The sequence below is a fragment of the Zootoca vivipara genome, chromosome 2, assembly GCF_965207765.1.
Source record: "Zootoca vivipara chromosome 2, rZooViv2.hap1.1, whole genome shotgun sequence".
In the NCBI taxonomy this organism is placed as follows: Eukaryota; Metazoa; Chordata; class Lepidosauria; order Squamata; family Lacertidae; genus Zootoca; species Zootoca vivipara.
Window position 1 is genome coordinate 97384035 of NC_142584.1, and position 18915 is coordinate 97402949.

The 18915-nt window shown below is 43.6% G+C and overlaps 1 protein-coding gene across 32 annotated transcripts in view; it reads left to right on the top strand.

Moving 5' to 3' along the window:
• Window positions 1-18915, top strand: part of MAGI1 (membrane associated guanylate kinase, WW and PDZ domain containing 1) — a 465951-nt gene that overhangs the window by 329003 nt on the left and 118033 nt on the right. For all 32 annotated transcript variants that reach the window (XM_060271317.2, XM_088663303.1, XM_060271314.2 and 29 more), the window contains one exon: window positions 11511-11630. In XM_060271317.2, coding sequence (XP_060127300.2) covers window positions 11511-11630 — 120 coding nt within the window. The remainder of the gene's footprint in view (window positions 1-11510; window positions 11631-18915) is intronic.

Consider the following 18915-nt stretch of genomic DNA (forward strand, 5'->3'; position numbering starts at 1 on the left):
GGGTGGAAACATGAGAACGGGCCTTCTCTGTAGTGGCTTCCCCATCTATGGAATGCTCTCCTCAGGGAAGTTTGCCTGGCACCTTCATTTAGGTGCCAGGCAAAAAGGTTCCTTTTTAACCAGGCCTCTGGTTGACCTGATTGACATCCTATACCCTTTTAAAATGTGGCTCTTTTTTGAGGGGCGTTATTGGGTTACGGTATTGTTCTTACAGTATTTTGATTTTATATATTGTGATCTTTTCCGTGAACCACCCTCTGGGTATAGGGCGGTATATACATTCAATAATAATAATACCCACAAATGATCTAAATAATTGTCTTTAATCATGGGAGAAGAGGTAGTCTCTTATTGATAATTAAAATAGAAAGTGTCTGCATAAGGAAGAAAATCTTGATAAAAACAGTTCTTTGGCAAGCTGCCGCAGTTGCTTGTGAAACTCCCTTGTCGTTGTAACTCACTTTGGAGTATTGAATGTGAAGAAACTACGTAATTGCTTTTCTTTCTGCCCTATCCAACTTCAGTTCCTTTAGTCTTGCGCGAGTAGAAAATTGCAAGTTATCCGAGCCAAGATGTACAATGGCTTCCCTATGAATAAGAGCCAAAAGGAAAGGAAGAGAGCAGATGTCCGTCTTGTTGAAAATTGGCATGTCACAGGAGCCACAGATTTGTAAGAAACCAGTGAGGTTATCCCAGTTGGAAGTCCATTAAGTTTATAGCACTTCACAGCTTCTGCACTGTGGGAAGAAAGCACACTGTAGAGAAGATGTCTCTAGTGTTTGTTGCTCAGGAATAGGAGCGCACTGAATAAAGGCAGCCCTATAAATATGGGTTGTAAATGTGATGCTATGGTGTTGAGATGCCGGAGACGACGAGAATTTCAAGTCTTCAGTAAATAATCCTGGTCTACATGTGCGGTAGACCGAGATGAGTGGACAAATGGACAATGCTGTTTTGGATCAGAGGCGGGGAATCACAGCTTTGAATGCTCTGTTACAAAAATCCCTTTGCAAATAGATAGCCAGCAGGCAAAGGGTTGGCTAGTGTTCGCCTTCTAGTTTGAAGATTGCTAGGGTGATTTAATTAACAATTCACCCCACCCGCCTTAAAAATATGAAAGCTTTGTGTCAGGGCCTTGTCTGGGTGTGCCAGGAACTGTGGGACCCAGCCAGTAGTTAGGACTGAATAGCAAGTCAGGACTATAGGGAAAACCAGGAGGCAGCATCAAGGAGCAAGGCCAGAAGTCAGGACCAAAAGATAACCAAGGATGCATTAATAAGCCAGAGCTCAGGAACACTTGGCAAGATTCAGGGGATACAGAATGGTTTTTATACCCTTTCCTGTCTGAGAAGATCCAGTGGTCATGTTGGACCGGAAGAGTCTGTCAAATGTCGGAAGGTTCTTCTCTTAGAAGACTGCTGCCTGCAACTCTGCACTCCACCAGACGGGGCAACTTCTGACGCTTACAGTGCCCATCTGCACTATGCATTTGTAGTATCATTTGTAGTATTTTTGTGTCATCAGAAGGGAAACCTGCAATGCACTCCTTAAATAATGCACTCCATTCACTTCTGGCAACTTAATATTGAAGGGAAATATTTGGTGTCTTGCTCCAGGTGACCATTTAGAATGCTTGTATGCTTAGCTGGCACTGATTGCAAAAACATGTTAGGAATTATGAGTAGTAGTAATTTATCGTGCACCTCATCCTAAAAGCCACAGGCCAGGAAGTGTATTTTTTAGAAAAATAATAATAAAAGAAAACCTAGATCTAAAATGCATGTTTAAAAATGAATTAAATCTATATGAACCCTATTCCACTAAAAGCTTAAAAGGAGTTAACTCTGTAGCACTTATTGTGTAATCCGCTGACTTCTAATTGCTTTCTGTCACAAGGTAGCATTTATTTGGCATATTATTTTGCTGGCAGTTAAGTGCATCCATTCTGTACAATGTTGGAATGGAAGCTGATGTTACTGTTACTTACAAAGGGTGTCTAATGTCTAGACACCACGCAAACACTTTTCAATATCTTAACTTTCTCCCTTGTTTACAGCATGAACATTGTTCACCATATAACGGTCATTCTTAATTTGGGGGGTGGTCCTCAGTCAAGGTGCACATACAGGGTTCTGGTGTGGGGTGATAGTGTGACATTCCAGGGAGCATTGAAATTCTGGTACAGGCAATCTCTTTCCTTCCCCACATGACAGTGATTAGACTCTCACAGATCCACACTGGATTTGTAACCTGCGGGGTCATTTTGGATGGCGAGAGCTTAACGAGAGTCGCTGCTTTTGTTCTCACAATTATTATTATTTCTGCAGGGCTGTAGGATGGCATGAGAGAGATTCTGCTTTGTATCTCCAGCAGGGATTGCTAATCAATCTACTGAACCTTCCACATAGGAGCAGGCTGTAGACATAGCCACATGCTAGGTTCTCTGTACATTAACAGATGCGTGTTGGTTGGATTGGAGATCCTCAGAAGAGCCTCTCTCTTAGAGGGAAAGCGGAATTCAGAAAGCTTGAGGAACACTACCAAACAGAAAGTTAAACCAGAGATCTGTTTACATCGAAAGAAAGTAGATTCGGTTGAAACACTCCGAAATATTATACAAGTTCAGCCAGGGCCGTCTCAAGCTGGTCGGGCGCCCTGGCGCGTGGCGCGGAGATCGCTCCGGCGCCCCCGTCCTGGTGGGCGGGCGCAGCGCCCTCCTGCCGGCCCGGCGCCCTGGCGCCCCGCGCCACCAAGACTACCCTGAGTTCAGCAGCGCAAAAGCTGGTATATTGTGAGTCTCGTAATTAAACACAGAAAGGTAGTAACAGGAGCTTTCCTTCTAGATCAGCGATCTAGTACCAAGTCGTGACTTCTCTCCATTCCAGTGATACCGTTCATTTTCCTATTTCTGTCGCATAACTCATTTTCTGCCTCACTTTGTTCTACTTTAAACCACTCAGTTGTAGAGCATCTGTAGACTGCTCACCGACCCTACTCTTGGCTTGAAACCTTATTGTTATAATCAGTACATTGAAATGGTGGCATTCTATAGCTTGCTTGCTTTCAGGCAAAGTTCCAGGGATATAAATCTAACAGCCCACTGTTGTGGGGACACCATTGCCACCATCTTCCCACCTTGTGGGGTCTGCAAGGAAAGGATTTGTAGGTATCTGCTGGGGATACTCCCAATATGGGTATGTTCCTTTAGGAGCATGAATTGTAACGGGCAACTCTTGGGGTCTGTGTTGTCTCTGTAGTTCTACAACATTGTTCTGAATGTCAGTTACATAAATATTCTACCAGATTATAATTATTGTTATATGTTGTCATCGTAACAAGCCCACAAATTATTTGACCTAGTAACAGATTTAAGGGTTTACTTCAGATGTGTGTGTGTGTGTGCACATATATAATGGCCCTGGGAAGGGTTGTTATTTTATTATTATTATTATTATTATTATTATTATTATTATTGTGTGTGTTGACAGAACAGAAATTCATTGCTTGCTTCTGATTGCTTTGTGGCTTTAGAATGCATTGGCATCTCATCTACAATGAAGAGCAGTGTTGGATTGTGTGCTGCCATGAAATTCGCCTCCCCTTAGAGACTGGGACAATACAGCTGTCTCCAACAGTTCTCTGTTCAAGAAGGAAGTAGCATGTTCTAGGAACTGCATGATGGGGAAATAGAAAGCTGCCTTATACTAAGTCAGCCCATGTTGCTCAGAGTTGTCTGTCCTAACTGGCACCTGTCTGTACTGAAACCGGCAGGGTTTCAAGCAGGAGACTTTCCCTGTCCTACCTGGAGATGCCAAGGATCAAAGCTTTTGCTTGCAGGGCATGTGGTGTCCACTCTGACCTGTAACCTGTTCCTTTAGGTGCATTGATGTACTCAATGAAGAATTCTCAGAGTATGAAATGGCACTCTTTACAGAGGTGTGAGCACTTGCTTGTGTGTGTGTGTGTGTGATCTTTCCTCTTAATTTTCCCATTCTGCCCAATCCTTTCCCCAAGCTGGCTTTTGTGTGTCATTGTCAGGTTGGATCCGGACGTATAGCAGGGGCTTGTCCCATTTCCCAATCAGCTTTGCACCTTTTCTCCCTGCATTGCTTGTGCCTTTATTGCAGAATTTCCCTAGCTTGTCTTTAAAGTGATTGCCACTTCATACAGTGGTACCTCTACTTACGAGTAACTCTACTTATGAATGTTTCTACTTACGAATGGAGCTCCGTCCGCCATCTTGGATGCGGTTTAGATAGGATTTTTTCTACTTACGAAATTTTAGATAGGGTTGCTTCTACTTACAAATTTTTTCTCCCAATGCATTCCTATGGGATTTGACTTACAAATTTTTTCGACTTACAAATGTGCGTTCGGAACGCATTAAATTCGTAAGTAGAGGTACCACTGTATTGTCTTTTTTTCTCCTCTGATCTGCTTGGCTAGATCCAGGGTCAAAAGTGAGCTCTGCTGGTCAGGTTGGAAGGAAGTGGAATCAACATATTCCTCATACAAAGAGAGGCAGGCTTCAGCTGTGTTGCATTAATCTGCAGCGTGATGACACATTACAAATCCAAATAAGTATATAAGCAGATAGTCAAAATGAGTGGACTGGTAATGAACATACTGTTTTTAATAAGATGTTTATAGGTAGGATAGTTACCCACTGGAAGGACAGATCCTGAAGCTGAGGCTCCAATACTTTGGCCACCTCATGAGATGAGAAGACTCCCTGGAAAAAGACCCTGATGTTGGGAAAGATTGAGGGCACTAGGAGAAGGGGACGACAGAGGACGAGATGGTTGGACAGTGTTCTCGAAGCTACGAACATGAGTTTGACCAAACTGTGGGAGGCAGTGGAAGACAGGAGTGCCTGGCATGCTCTGGTCCATGGGGTCACGAAGAGTCGGACACGACTGAACGACTAAACAACAACAACAGTTACCCAACTGTTTTTAATACTCCAGATCCTGTATAATGAATATCACATACGTTTACATTTTTGACCTTTGCTTCCCCTTCTGAACTATTGGGCTGGTGTAGGAGCGATTAATTTGTCAAGCCTGACTTTAGAGACCTGCTCTACGATCTATATTCTATTCACTCAACTTTTAGGGAAATTAGTATCAAGTACCGTTTCCTTGCAATGGGACCAAACTGACAGTAGTTTACAATGTATGGTGGACATTGCTTGGAGGGCAAATGCCCTTAGGAGCCTGAATTGCCTTGGAACAACAGCTGTTGTTCTTTTGTCATTCACAGTCCCTGCCAGGAGTCAAAGAGGAACAGAAGTCTCCCTTCTCCAGACAGCAGCTGTTCCTCTTCATTTGTACACTGGGTTGTAGAGAGAAGGGGGTAGCAGCTGACTCCTCTTCCCACCTGCACATAAACAAGTTTGCATGTGTCGAAAGGGAGGGGAAGAGGTCTGGGTTGGAGTCCAGAGTCATCACCCACTCCCACTGTTTCTGCTATGGCTTTAGCACTGCCAAAGTTGAGCTGCTGTTTTCTTCCTCGCTGTAGAATGGATCCACTTCTGCTTCTGTTTGATGCAGTCACTTGTGAAAATTGGAATGCAGGAAAGAAAGATACTACAGGGTGCCAACTTTTGGGGGGTCCCTGGCACATTTACAAACTGGAGAAATTGTTGTGGGCATCAATCGCTCTCCTTTATAAAGGTAAAGGGACCCCTGACATTTAGGTCCAGTCGCGGACGACTCTGGAGTTGTGGCGCTCTTCTTTCTTTACTGGCCGAGGGAGCCAGCGTACAGCTTCTGGGTCATGTGGCCAGCATGACTAAGCCACTTCTGGTGAACCAGAGCAGTGCATGGAACCACTGTTTACCTTCCCGCTAGAGCAGTACCTATTTATCTACTTGCACTTTAACATGCTTTCAAACTGCTAGGTTGGCAGAAGCAGGGACCGAGCAACAGGAGCTCATCCCGTTGCGGGGATTCGAACCGCCAACCTTCTGATCGGCAAGCCCTAGGCTTTGTGGTTTAGACCACAGTGCCACCCATGTCCCATGTCTCCCCTGTATAAGGAGCACTATTTTTAGATATTGAGATGTCTTAGATTTTTATGTCTTTTTTTTTGCATTTCACCTTTTTGTTTCCAGGTGTCTGTTGAAATCTTGAGTCCTTTCAACAGGGTAAAACATGGGTAGACAAACTAAGGCCCGGGGGCTGGATCTGGCCCAATCGCCTTCTAAGTCCGGCCCGCTGACGGTCCGGGAATCAGCGTGCTTTTACAGGAGTAGAATGTGTGCTTTTATTTAAAATGCATCTCTGGGTTATTTGTGGCGCATAGGAATTTGTTCAAACCCCCCCCCCCCCCGAATATAGTCCGCCCCGCCCCCCACAAGGTCTGAGGGACAGTGGACCGGCCCCCTGCTGAAAAAGTTTGCTGACCCTTGGGGTAAAAACTGGCTCAGCAAAGCAACATCATTGGATTGTTAGGCGTCGGTGTTGTCAAGAGTCCTGCATTGAGGTGTTGGAGATGGGTGCATTTTTCAGGGTTTTGGGATAGTTCTGATTATGTGTCACAGGCAATTAGTTCATACTTGTGCCTGGCCACTAATCAGGTTGCCTTTTCTGGAAATATGGAGCAGGTTGCCTCTGTCTGTTCCATTTTCGTGTTGCCGTCAGCAGATCTGCAGAGCTCTCTCTCTCTCCCTTGCCTACCATTTAACTGTGATTTAGGTGACAGATGCAAAAGAGGTAAGGCAGTCTTTCCAAATTATCAGATGGCATTGCTGAAGAGGGTGACCTTTAAATGATACAGGATCCCCTGAGTTGTTGAAGATTTTTGGAACCACAGGAACATAATGTCCAAGCGGAGGTTGAATGTGGGACCCTCTCAGATGATTCCAAGTTGGATGAGTAAAAACTATGTCACTGATTCAAAGTCAGTAGGGAGGCACACCCAACTACACTATATATAAAAATGTAACTTTTTCATTATCGAGGTCTGCATACTTTGGCATAAGGCTTCCTGGGAGGTAATAGACAAAATACATCCATTTACCATTGTTCTACCCAGCTTGAGAATGCAAACCTTACTAGTTGAAATTGTCTTCATCCAAATCAATTCACTCTGCCAGCCACTGCCAAAGGTAAAAGGATTATTAAAAATGTATTTTTAAAATCACACAACTGGATTGGAAGCAGCCCTTGGTGGGCACCAAAAGTGAGTTTCTGGGGGTACATTGAAGACGCTAGGACACACAGATTTTTTTCCAGAGGCTTATTGTTAGGACCTCCCTTCCCCGCCAAAAATCACCCTTGTCTTTCATCTGGGTAAAAGACACTCCTGCCTTTAATTTTCTACTGCTTAAGGAACTGTATTTGATATCACTTTCTTTAATAATTAGTTTTTAAGTAGTTATGTGTACATTATAGGCATAATGGCAGAGGTTGATCCCCAGGAAAGACCAACTGATTCAAGAGATGTGTGTGTGTCTATCCCGAGTTGATCTTCTTAAAATTAGCCTGGCTTATTTTGGGTTGTGACTTCCAGGTTTCCGGTAGGAAGGCCTCCCAACATCCATACACATATTGGCAGAGTGGCTTCAGATCGCAGCACAGGGAAATAACGATTATCATTTATTAAATTTACATCCTGCACTTCCTCTCAAAGGTGAAAGTAAGCTGACTCCTAGATTACCTGGAAGAATTTAGGTACTGGGTTCATACCAAAAAAATTGGGAACGTTTACAATATTTTACAAATACAGGCCCAGTTCAGATGATCTTTTGAAACTTCGTGTCCATGTGGTTTATGAAGCTAGAAATATCAGGTGCAATATCAGTTAATTGTTTTAATATAATGCAAAAGTAATTGAGGTGACTGAATGCAGGCTTCTTGAAGTGTTGTTCTAATATTACAGTAAGCAAGTATCTGATTAATTTAGCCTCAGGTGTCAACTTTTATTACGCAACCTAACAGGAAACCTTGCACAAAAAAAGTAGTGCATAGCTGGGAAAGAGCAGAGAGAGATAGTGAGCAAGAGTTCTGATTTTTCAGAATAACTTTCTGACTGAGGTCTAATTTAGGATTCCTTTCAAGTGGTTAACTTTTTAACAAAGTTACTTTTGCTTGGGAACACGTTGGGACCAAGTTTCCTTCCTCCTCGTTGGGACCAAGTTTCCTTCCTCCTCTCCTCCTTTTCAGTTCTTTGGTGCTTGCTGAAGTCCCCTGTTAAATCTCTGCTGGGAAACTCTGGGTTAATGTCAGGTGACAAACCAGTACAGTACAGTGGTACCTCTGCTTATGAATAACTCTACTTACGAACGGAGCTCCGTTCGCCATCTTGGATGCGGTTTAGATAGGATTTTTTCTACTTACGAATTTTTAGATAGGGTTGCTTCGACTTACGAATTTTTTCTCCCAATGCATTCCTATGGGATTTGACTTTTTTCGACTTACGAATGTGCATTCGGAAGGCATTAAATTTGTAAGTAGAGTTACCACTGTACAGGGTTCAGCAAACTTTTTCAGCAGGGGGCCAGTCCACTGTCTCTCAGACCTTGTGGGGAGCCGGACTATATTTTTTGCGGGGGGGGGGGGAATGAACAGATTCCTATGCCCCACAAATAACCCAGAGATGCATTTTAAATAAAAGCACACATTCTACTCATGTAAAAACATGCTGATTCCCGGACCGTCCGCGACCTGGATTTAGAAGGCGATTGGACCAGATCCAGCCCCCGGGCCTTAGTTTGCCTACACATGAACCAGGAAAATAAGCCAGGATCACAGCATGGTTTATGAAGTCCTGAAAACTTGTCCTAACTGCCCCATCGTAAACTCTCTAACTGTTCTCATTTGTTCATGCACATCCCTAAACTACTTTTGGAAGGCTGTTTATATGCTTTAATTGTGGTGCAATATCAGTTAATTGTTTTAATATAATGCAAAAGTAATTGAGGTGACTGAATGCAGGCTTCTTGAAGTGTTGTTCTAATATTACAGTAAGCAAGTATCTGATTAATTTAGCCTCAGGTGTCAACTTTTATTACGCAACCTAACAGGAAACCTTGCACAAAAAAAGTAGTGCATAGCTGGGAAAGAGCAGAGAGAGACAGTGAGCAAGAGTTCTGATTTTTCAGAATAACTTTCTGACTGAGGTCTAATTTAGGATTCCTTTCAAGTGGTTAGCTTTTTAACAAAGTTACTTTTGCTTGGGAACACGTTCTTATTCAAAGTTTTATCATTCGAACGGTTTCAAAATTTTGTGAAATACCTCACTGAGCATTTTAAGTGCTTTTCTTTTCTTCAATATCTGATGTTTTAATTTCCCTACTAAATTCCCTATTAATTTATGTCCATTGGAGATCGGTCTTAGCTGAAAGGAAAACTCGAAACTGGAATTTCTCTCTGACAAACTACTCCATAAAAAGAAACCGATTATGTGAAAACAGTTGCTCAACTGGTTTTTATCTCAAAACCTTGCAGAGTAGGTAGAGTCATGGCCTCTGACACTGTTCTTTACAAATTAATAGTGTAATTTGGGTTTTCCCTGTTCAGGAACTCAGCAGAGAAAAGGGTGAACTTATTGCTGATGTAAAAAAGATTGCAGGGGAAAAGAGACTGAATTTGGTTTGCCTGTTTTTCTGTGACCCCTCTTCAATAACATTGAACAGGAAAACCCTCCTGAGTTGGTAGTAAGTGTGGTTTGTAGTCATTGTGTACACCCCAGATGGTTCATAAAAACCCTTTGAAATGCCATCTGTCAGGCGTGTGTCCAGCCGGCAGCCTGTCATTTCGCTACAGAAAAGCGGAGGCAGGAATTCCCTTGCCCCTTGTTTTCTTTACTACCTTTCTGAATTGTAGTTGGGAACATTTGCTTAGATGCAGTGAAGCCGAGAGTAATCATTGCACTACGCAACAATGCAGAATGTGGGTGTTTTCAGCCCCGTTGATCCCACAAAATGAGGGAGCCTTGCCAGTGAAAATGTATCTTAGGCTACAGTGGAAATTGGTCTGTTATAAGTTACCAGCTTCTTGACGTTACAAGGCTCTTCTAGGTGCGTTTATCTTCAGAGCACAAGTAAAAAGCCAGATGAGATGCAATGGGTCATCCTAAGTGTGAATGAATAAATCAACATCCTGGGCAACCCTTTGTTCTCTGAGCATCCTGGATGAGCAATGGACTTAATTTGTGGCTGTAAGAACAAACTCCATCTGATTCAGATGTGCTTGTTTTTGCTCTCATTGCTGAAGTAGAACATGGAAACCCCTACAGTTGTATCTCAGTAATAGAGCAAGTATACTCTGCCTTGGTTTGTGAATTTCCCCTCTCCTGAAGAATGTGCGGTGTGCATGTATTTTGGTTGTATGTAGAGAAAACTAATATGCGTACTCGTAGCTCTTCCACTGAAATTAATGGCAGATGGATGCACTTAGCTTTTCCTTAGTTATATTGGTTGGATCCAGAGAAACACTGCGTAAGGGAGCAGGCATGGGAGGTGAATTTTGCACCCCTTCTTCCTCCCTAGAAAGACTCTCCCAAGGATGAGGGGCTCCTGCTGAATGAGGTGGTCTGGGGTGCCAAGAGGGAAGGGGGAAGGAATTGTTTTTTAAAATAAGGAGGAACGAGGAAGCACTTTCAGTGAGAAGCAGCTCATCTTCCAGCCTCCACTTCCATTCATGTTCTTTTAGATCCATCCCATTATATCTAAGCCCATCTGAATTCATAATTCTTACAGAGTGTTTTAGCAGACCACCCTATGTTGATAGCAAAGGGCCTCTACAACATTCTGATTTCAGCATCCCCAGAAGATTAAGAGCAAAGGCATGAAACAAGTAGAACTATTCAAATGCCTTAGAAAATTAGTCTGCGGTTTTGACAGATGTGTTGATGTAATGTAAACAAAGGCGGAGAAGGATGATAAAACGTTAGTAATTGTCATAAAAAGACAGATGGAAAATGTGGGGGTGGATGCCAATAAATATTTCATGCAAGTTCTGGGTTGTTGAGGAAAGCTTTGTGAAATTGAATAAAGCAAGTTTCACCCAAGTTCCGCAGTTTAAGTTGACTTGGAGAGGATATGGGATTGGTGAGAATTTGCATGGTGCTTCCCTGCAAAGGCCAGAAATGGATTCAGTTAAAATGTATCTTGCCGACACCTGGACCAGAGCCACAGCTGGACCACCCATGAGGCAAGGTGAAGCAACTGCCTCGGGCGGCAGGATCCACAGGGACAGCAGATCCAGCTTCCAAGGAATACATCACCCACTGCTGCGAGCTTATGCCATTAAAAAATATATATCCAAATCTTTTAAGGCACTGCTAGACTCTGCACTGTGATTGGTGTGGGATGGTTGTTGTTGCAGACACTCATGTATGGTGTCACTTTACCTTGTCTTTTCCCTTTGTTACGTGGCCTCGTTCCCCAGAAGATCGTGGTTCCATTTCCCTCAGTAGTGTCTTGATGTGATGATACTTGATGGTGCTAAGGAAGCTTGAAAAGTCTTTTATTTATTTTTTTACCCTTTTTTGTCTCCCCTTAGGCACAACACGTCCTCCACGAGAAGGAGAAGTGCCTGGTGTGGACTATAACTTTCTGACTGTGCAGGAGTTTCTTGAGCTTGAGAAAAGCGGGACTCTTCTTGAAGTGGGAACCTATGAAGGTATGTCATAGTAATGTGGGGTCAACGAGATGCCCGTGATGAAGGACAGCTTCTAGAAATGCTTGAGGAACTTATTTGGGAAACTTGGGACCACCGCTTGTTTTTTATTATTATAATGGCATCACTTCAATCCCACCCCCTTTAAAAACTTTAAAACAGTGTTTTGAAAGGCAGGAATTAACAAGGCAATGCTGAGGATTGTATTGTATTGTATTGTATTTTTTACCATTCTTCATCAAAGATAGATCCCAGGAGAATTTCAAAACGTTACACAAAACAGAACCCAATTCACAACAATAAACAAATTAGGAAATTATTAAAAAGCAGCAATAAAAGAGGGACGTTTCTATGAATACAGCAGCAGTGCAACATGACAATAATATTAAACCTTACAACAACAACAACAGCAGCAGCAGCAGCAGCAGCAGCAGCAGCAACAACAACAACAAATTCCCCCCAGGGCTGCATTAGCAAACACTTCTTATTAGGCATAAGAAGCCCAAAAGTGTAGGGGCCATCCATCTTTCTAAGGAGAGGGAGATCCACATTCAGAGGGCCACTATAGAGAAGACCCTGTCTTATGTCACTGCACAGCCATCATTGAGTATAGTGTCCTGCCCGCCTGCCGCATTTCATGATCTAGATTGGCCAATTTGCAGGGTTGCGTTGTGTTCCCTCAAATACTTAGACCCCAAGTTATTCAAGTTAAGCATGCCAGCATTAACACTTTGAATTGAGCCATGTTACCTATAGGCAGGAAGCCCACAAAGATCCTGCAAATATGCCTGCATGGCTTCATCAATAAGAGCTCTGGCAACTTGGACATTCAATCCCATCCAAATGCCTGCTGAAGACAGATTGCTTTCATAATTTACTTATTTTGGGTTACTTGGGCGGATGCTGGGTCATGCACGTAAGCACTAACCACTTTGGATATATTGGTTTGTTAATGGTGCTGCAGGCTGGTTTGACAACTGCTGCCTTTTAGACTACAATCCTTTACACACTTACCTGGGAGAAAGTTCTGTTACATTTAGCGAAGCTTGCTTCTGGGTTGAGTTGAATAGGATTGTTTTTTGCTAGCCTGAATTAGCCAGAGCTTTTCTGACTATAAAGCAAATAGTTGTCCTTCTTCTTAAACGTAGGGAAGCTTCCTAGCTGAGATTCGGAGAAGTATTGGCATTTGTAACAAATGCTGAATTATTGGCTGAGAATTTAGAATATATAGGTCCTGTGCCCACCCAGCTATGGGAGTCTATAGTTGACAAGTTGCAGTGATGGGAATCACTAATGACCTGCTTTTCAAGTTTGTTGTGAGGATGAAGAATTGTAAAGACTTGTAAAGCACTTAATAATAATAATAATAATAATTATTTATTTATTATTTATACCCTGCCCATCTGACTGAGTTTCCCCAGCCACTCTGGGCAGCTCCAGCAAAATATTAAAATACAATCATTCATCAAATATTTAAAAACTTCCCTAAACATAGCTATTGATACAATTGTTACAACTTTAATGGCTTACTCAGCATCTTGGCTTTTGACTGCAAGTTATGTAGGACTTGAAGTTGGACATCTTTATTCTTTTCAGGATTTTGTAATGGTGATTAATAATATTAATAAACAGTAAGTGTGTGTGTGTGTGTGTGTGTGTGTGTGTGTGTGTGTGATGCCCTCTGGATGTTGTTGAACAACAATTGCCATCACCCCCAGCCAGGCAGGGATGACGCTCACAGGTCCTTATAATATCAGTGGAAATGGTTGGTCCTGCCGAGTATTAACCGCTTTCAATTTTAACTTGAGGATGGCCATTTGTCCAGTCTAATTTTAATTTTAATTTATTTGAATTAATTTTGGGATGCATTTTAATTGTTTGTTTGTTTGTTTTTATGTATATTGTGTTTTGTATTATGTTAGTTGCTGTTAGCCCAACTCCGGCAGGGGAGGACGGGATACAAATAAATTTATTATTATTATTATTAGAATTAGAATTAGAATTAGAAATGTGGTTCAACAATATTCAGACGGCACCATGTTGGCTGCTGATGTTCTAGAGCAGGCATCCCCAAACTTCGGCCCTCCAGATGTTTTGGACTACAATTCCCACCATCCCTGACCACTGGTCCTGTTAGCTAGGGATCATGGGAGTTGTAGGCCAAAACATCTGGAGGGCCGCAGTTTGGGGGTGCCTGTTCTAGAGGAAGGACAAGAAATGCATTTATAGATTTTTGTCAAGTCACTCAAGGCTTCTTTGTATCACAGCAAAGTACCACCCCGTCCAAGTTTATTTCATTTGAGAGTTCTTTTAAGATGCTATGATTCATCCTCTGGGCATGAAGCATAGATTTGTCAAGGAGAGGGAAAAGTTATCTTTAATTACTTCTGTCGAGGTCTGTTCAAAATGTAATAAGGTGGCCACATGAAGCTGTAGGTATAAGAGTGTTCGATTGTGTGCTCTGAGTTTTTCCTATTCTTTGCAAATAATGGAGGAGCCCTCTGATAGTTTATTTTATTTACCATTTAAAAAATTTTTAGGCTCTCTCATTCATCAGTTAGATGCCACAGTGGTGTACAAAGCAAGGCCAAAAACACAACTATAATATATAACTGTTGAAATACAGTCAAAGCGGTAAAGCAGTAAACCACCTGCAGAGACACTACACAACTGAGATACAGCTGTTATGGTACAGTTATGGTATCATAACAAATAAAACTTGCTCTTTCATTGAAACATAGCATGTAGAAGCTTTCTCTGACAGATCTCAGGACACAGACAGGCTGCTATCAGGAGAGACACTCAGACTTGGGCCATTGAGGGGTTTAATAGTTGAAAAGTACGATTGGGGGGGAGGGGGGAGGGAGAGAGGGAAGGAGAGAGATGGGGGGTGTTGTTCTTTCATTTTACAGTATTGCCTAGTGGGGTTGTGTCAGCATCACATGGATATGTCCTTTGTTAATATATACACAATCAAATTGAATAATTTCCACATAAATCATAATCAAGATACAAAAATTAATATCAATAACAGCAACAACCCTTCCCCAACACCCCCCTCCCAAAAGCCAATACCCCAGCCCAATGACTCAGCCTTTGTAGCTGAATTGATCAGGACCCCACCCTCCCAGGCTAGGTGGAAAAGTCCTGCAGGCTAGGGAGCAGGTCTTCCAGGACTCAGAACCAAGATGGAACAGATTAAGTGGTTGTAGATGTGGCATATATTGCATGGCGAGGCCCCGAGCCCCACCCCATTTCTTAGATAATGAAACACATGGACACCAATATTTTGGGTTAATGAGATAATTAAGGCCACGACTTCATTGGTTACAGATGTGAGCGGTATTGGCTTAGGCATTGGAACTGAACCGACTATATCTGACTCCTGCCCGTCATGCAGGTAGTCTCATAAGGGCGGGAGGGTGAGAGATCTAATGCCAAAATAAAAAAAGGAGACTGAGCCCCGACCAAGCAGATGTTTAAATCAGGTGAGCCATGCCCCCCGGTCGACCAGATTGGTCGGCCGTGGGGCATGACGTGGCCAGGACTCTCCGTACACGGAGAGAGCTTGTGGCCGGCCTGCAACTCCGACCCCCTGGGAAGGTGAGCGGTTTTGTCAGGAGCAGAACAATTAGTTTCCATTCATAGTGTAAGATGTACTTATTAATGTTTCTCACAACAGATCAACTCAGTACAGTGGTACCTCGGGATAAGAACTTAATTCGTTCTGGAGGTCCATTCTTAACCTGAAACTGTTCTTAACCTGAGACACCACTTTAGCTAATGGGGCCTCCTGCTGCCACCATGCCGCCGCGGCATGATTTCTGTTCTCATCCTGAAGCAAAGTTCTTAACCCGTGGTACTATTTCTGGGTTAGCAGAGTCTGTAACCGGAAGCGTCTTTAACCCGGGGTACATGGTAACCCAGAAACAGTACCTCAGGTTAAGAACTTTGCTTCAGGATGAGAACAGAAATTGCGTGGGTGGCAGTGGGAGGCCCCATTAACTAAAGCAGTACCTCAGGTTAAGAACAGTTTCAGGTTAAGAATAGATCTCCAGAACGAATTAAGTTCTTAACCCAATGTACCACTGTAATCCTAATGGCTCCTTTAACCCCATTAGATCACCAAGATCTAATGCAGTGGAATATTTTATTTTATCCTTATGCTTATGCTCTTTTAAAACTTTTTAAGGCCTTGATAGTTTTCTTTTTGAAATAACATCGGTGTTGTGTAAGTTCTACTTTTAAAAGGTGTTGGTGATTATTATTTCTTTGGTCTTTATTACTTTTCAACTTATTTCCAACACGATGCAATTTGTCCTTGACAAGGGTTGGCAGTGGCCTTTTAATTTCAGAAAGTTGAAGTTATGATGAATGCATTGTTGAGATTTCATTTTGTCCACTGAAGGCCACTCATTTTACCGGCCGTGAGAAAGGAGCTATTATGATTCTGCATTGTTAGAAAGCTGAATGTTGCTCACTGCTGCACTGTTATTTGGGCTGTAATTTAACGGTCTGTGGATTCCTGAGATAATATTTGGGGAACTAAGGTAACTTTGCCTTATCCAAAGGAACCTAAAGGGTAACGATAAATGTGGATCTGTGTAAAAGGCGTCAAAGGGTAAATTGTGAAATCTATTCCACTCACTAACTTTTGATAGATTACAGTCCTGCAACACAGCAACCAATCAAACAGAACAATTTTCCACTCCATGAAAACCTTACAAATTATCTTTGGCTGGAACCAAACGTTACCAAAGACATGAGTGGATTTTTTCCACCCCTGCCTGTTAACTGATTGTCCTTTGCAATGTAGAGAAAATGTTGATGTAATGATGCCACTATGTTTTTATATATGTTAGACTGGGGCCACCCAGTTAGATGGGCAGGTTACAAATAATAACATTATTTTGTGGTCCCTCCTATGATATCTGTATTAATGGTTCTACACACCTGCTCACCAAATGTTTCTGAATTGCTGTCCAGGCATTGAAGAAGGGAGGGGAACATGTCTGGTGTCCATTTGGTCCAGTGTAGCACAGGGGAACCTGTCGGCTTCCAGAAGTTTCCGGACTCCAGCTTCCATCATTCTTGCCCATTGGGTTATATTGGTTGGGGCTGGAGGGAACTTGCGAGTCTCAGCAGTGCCTGGAAGCTCATAGATTCCTTATGCTAGACACAGTATTAAATCCATGGTTTAGTGTTACATGTGAACCACCCCATGTGTGTCCTATGCTATGATCGCCTCTGTTGTCGCTTGAATCTAGTTGAACTTTGGCTAGATGCATATGGCTAGAAACTGCTGTGCAAATGGTCAGGTGTGAGGTGTTGTGGGTCTGTTTTTTGTTGCTCTTGGTTGAAGAAGCTCAGCCAAGCAAGTTTGTCCCTGACATACTTTGGGAACCGCTGTATTACCGTATGAATCATGGGTGAAGACTTCCCAGTAGAGTCACTGCAATGTGCAGCTGGAAGAGAAGAGGTGTGCAAAGGCTGGAGAAAGAAGTATCAGTGGAGGGGTGAAACAAACACCCCTCTGTAGCCTGGAACTTGAGTGTGCGGAGTCCCACTCATTGATTGCTGTGGGCAGCCTACAGTGAGAAACTAGGTTGAGGCCAGGGGCGTCTTAGCCATAGAGGCTAGTGGCGCAGGGAACCATGGCGCCCAGTTCTGGAGGGCGCCACAGAAGAGGTGGAGGCTGGGTGCGGCGCCTCTCCGCATCAGCTCGCCACCCTCGCCCGCCTCTGTCATGCTGTGCGGCGCCCAGAGCCTCCGTACCGCCAGAGGAGCCGCCCTCCAGCTGCTGCCCGCATAGACCAGATTGCCTCTTTCCCGGGAGCTGCGGCAGCGAAAAGACCTTGGCCACCGCCAGAGCAGCCCAGGCGGCAGGCACCCCAAATCCCCCCGCTGCCCAGTGCGCGTTCCCAAGACCTCCGCCTCACGCCAGCTCAGGAGTTCCCACACCGGCGTTTCCTCAGCTCGCCCTCCTTCTCCCGGAGCCACAGCTCCTTTCCCCGCGGGCGGCGGCTGCGGCACCCTCCTCCTCTCCTCACACCCCTTCCTCAATGGGGTATGAAGAAAAATCGCCCCCTGCCCTCTCTGCAGCCCAAGCAGCCCTATTGTTGTCCCAGCGCGCTCCCCGGGGGCCCTGTCCTCCTTGTCCCACCTCCTCGCTCCCCACACGAGCTCCTCAGGCACCTTGTGGAAGCAGCGCCTGGCGCAGGCATCCCCAAACTGCGGCCCTCCAGATGTTTTGGCCTACAACTCCCATGATCCCTAGCTAGCAGGACCAGTGGTCGGGGAAGATGGGAATTGTAGTCCAAAACATCTGGAGGGCCGAAATTTGGGGATGCCTGACCTGGCGTAAGGCGGCGGCGGAGGGCTGCCTCTTGCCTTTCCCATCTCCCCCTCGGCGAAGGGGCCCTCAGGGCATGGCGGCGGGAGCTGTGAAAAGGTGACACGAAGGGGGGGGGCGCCGGAGGGACCTTTGAACCACGGCACCCGATATCCTTGAGACGGGCCTGGTTGAGGCCAACAGGTTCAGTGGACCCTCTTTGTCGAAAGAGATTTTGGAGTGACTTGTGCGTTATTTGGGCTCTGGCTAAGAACCAGGGTACATGGGCTGAGTCCTGAGGGAGAGCCAGGAACATGAGAGGAGGTGCGTGGGAAGGCACATTAGAAGGTGGGTGACGATTGGTACCCAGTTCTCTTACTGATACCTTACCTGTATTTATTTATTAGCATTGCATAGATTTGCATCGAGGCTTCATATTTGTCTTTTTAGACTTATCCCACACTACTTAGATCTGTTTTATATGTCAGGTGCTATAGGTACATACCAGTAAATAACCTAAAATAAAATAAAACGAAAAATAAAATCAAAGGCATTTCAACTTTATCACTAAATTGTGGCAGATTGATATCCGAAAGAGGCGGGATGGGCTCCAACTATTAGGTGCTTCTGTCAGCAATTAAAAACTTACCTTGTTACCTGAACTTTTTCTGACCGTATCAGTTTTTGGCATTTCTGGCTACTACAATTCATACTGTTTTATTTCCATATTGTATTTTCACGTTGTGAACTGCTCTGAGAGCTACGGATGAAGGGCAGCAGTCCATACATGTGGTTGTTTATTATTATTATTATAAATAACAATAATATTTCTGCTTTATTAATACGGTTTTTGTGTTATGTTTTCTTATATGCTGCCTGTTGTCTTATTTCTGTAAACTGCCTTAGTATTTCTGTGAAATAAAAGGTGGCGTCCAAACAATTTTAATAAATTTGTTT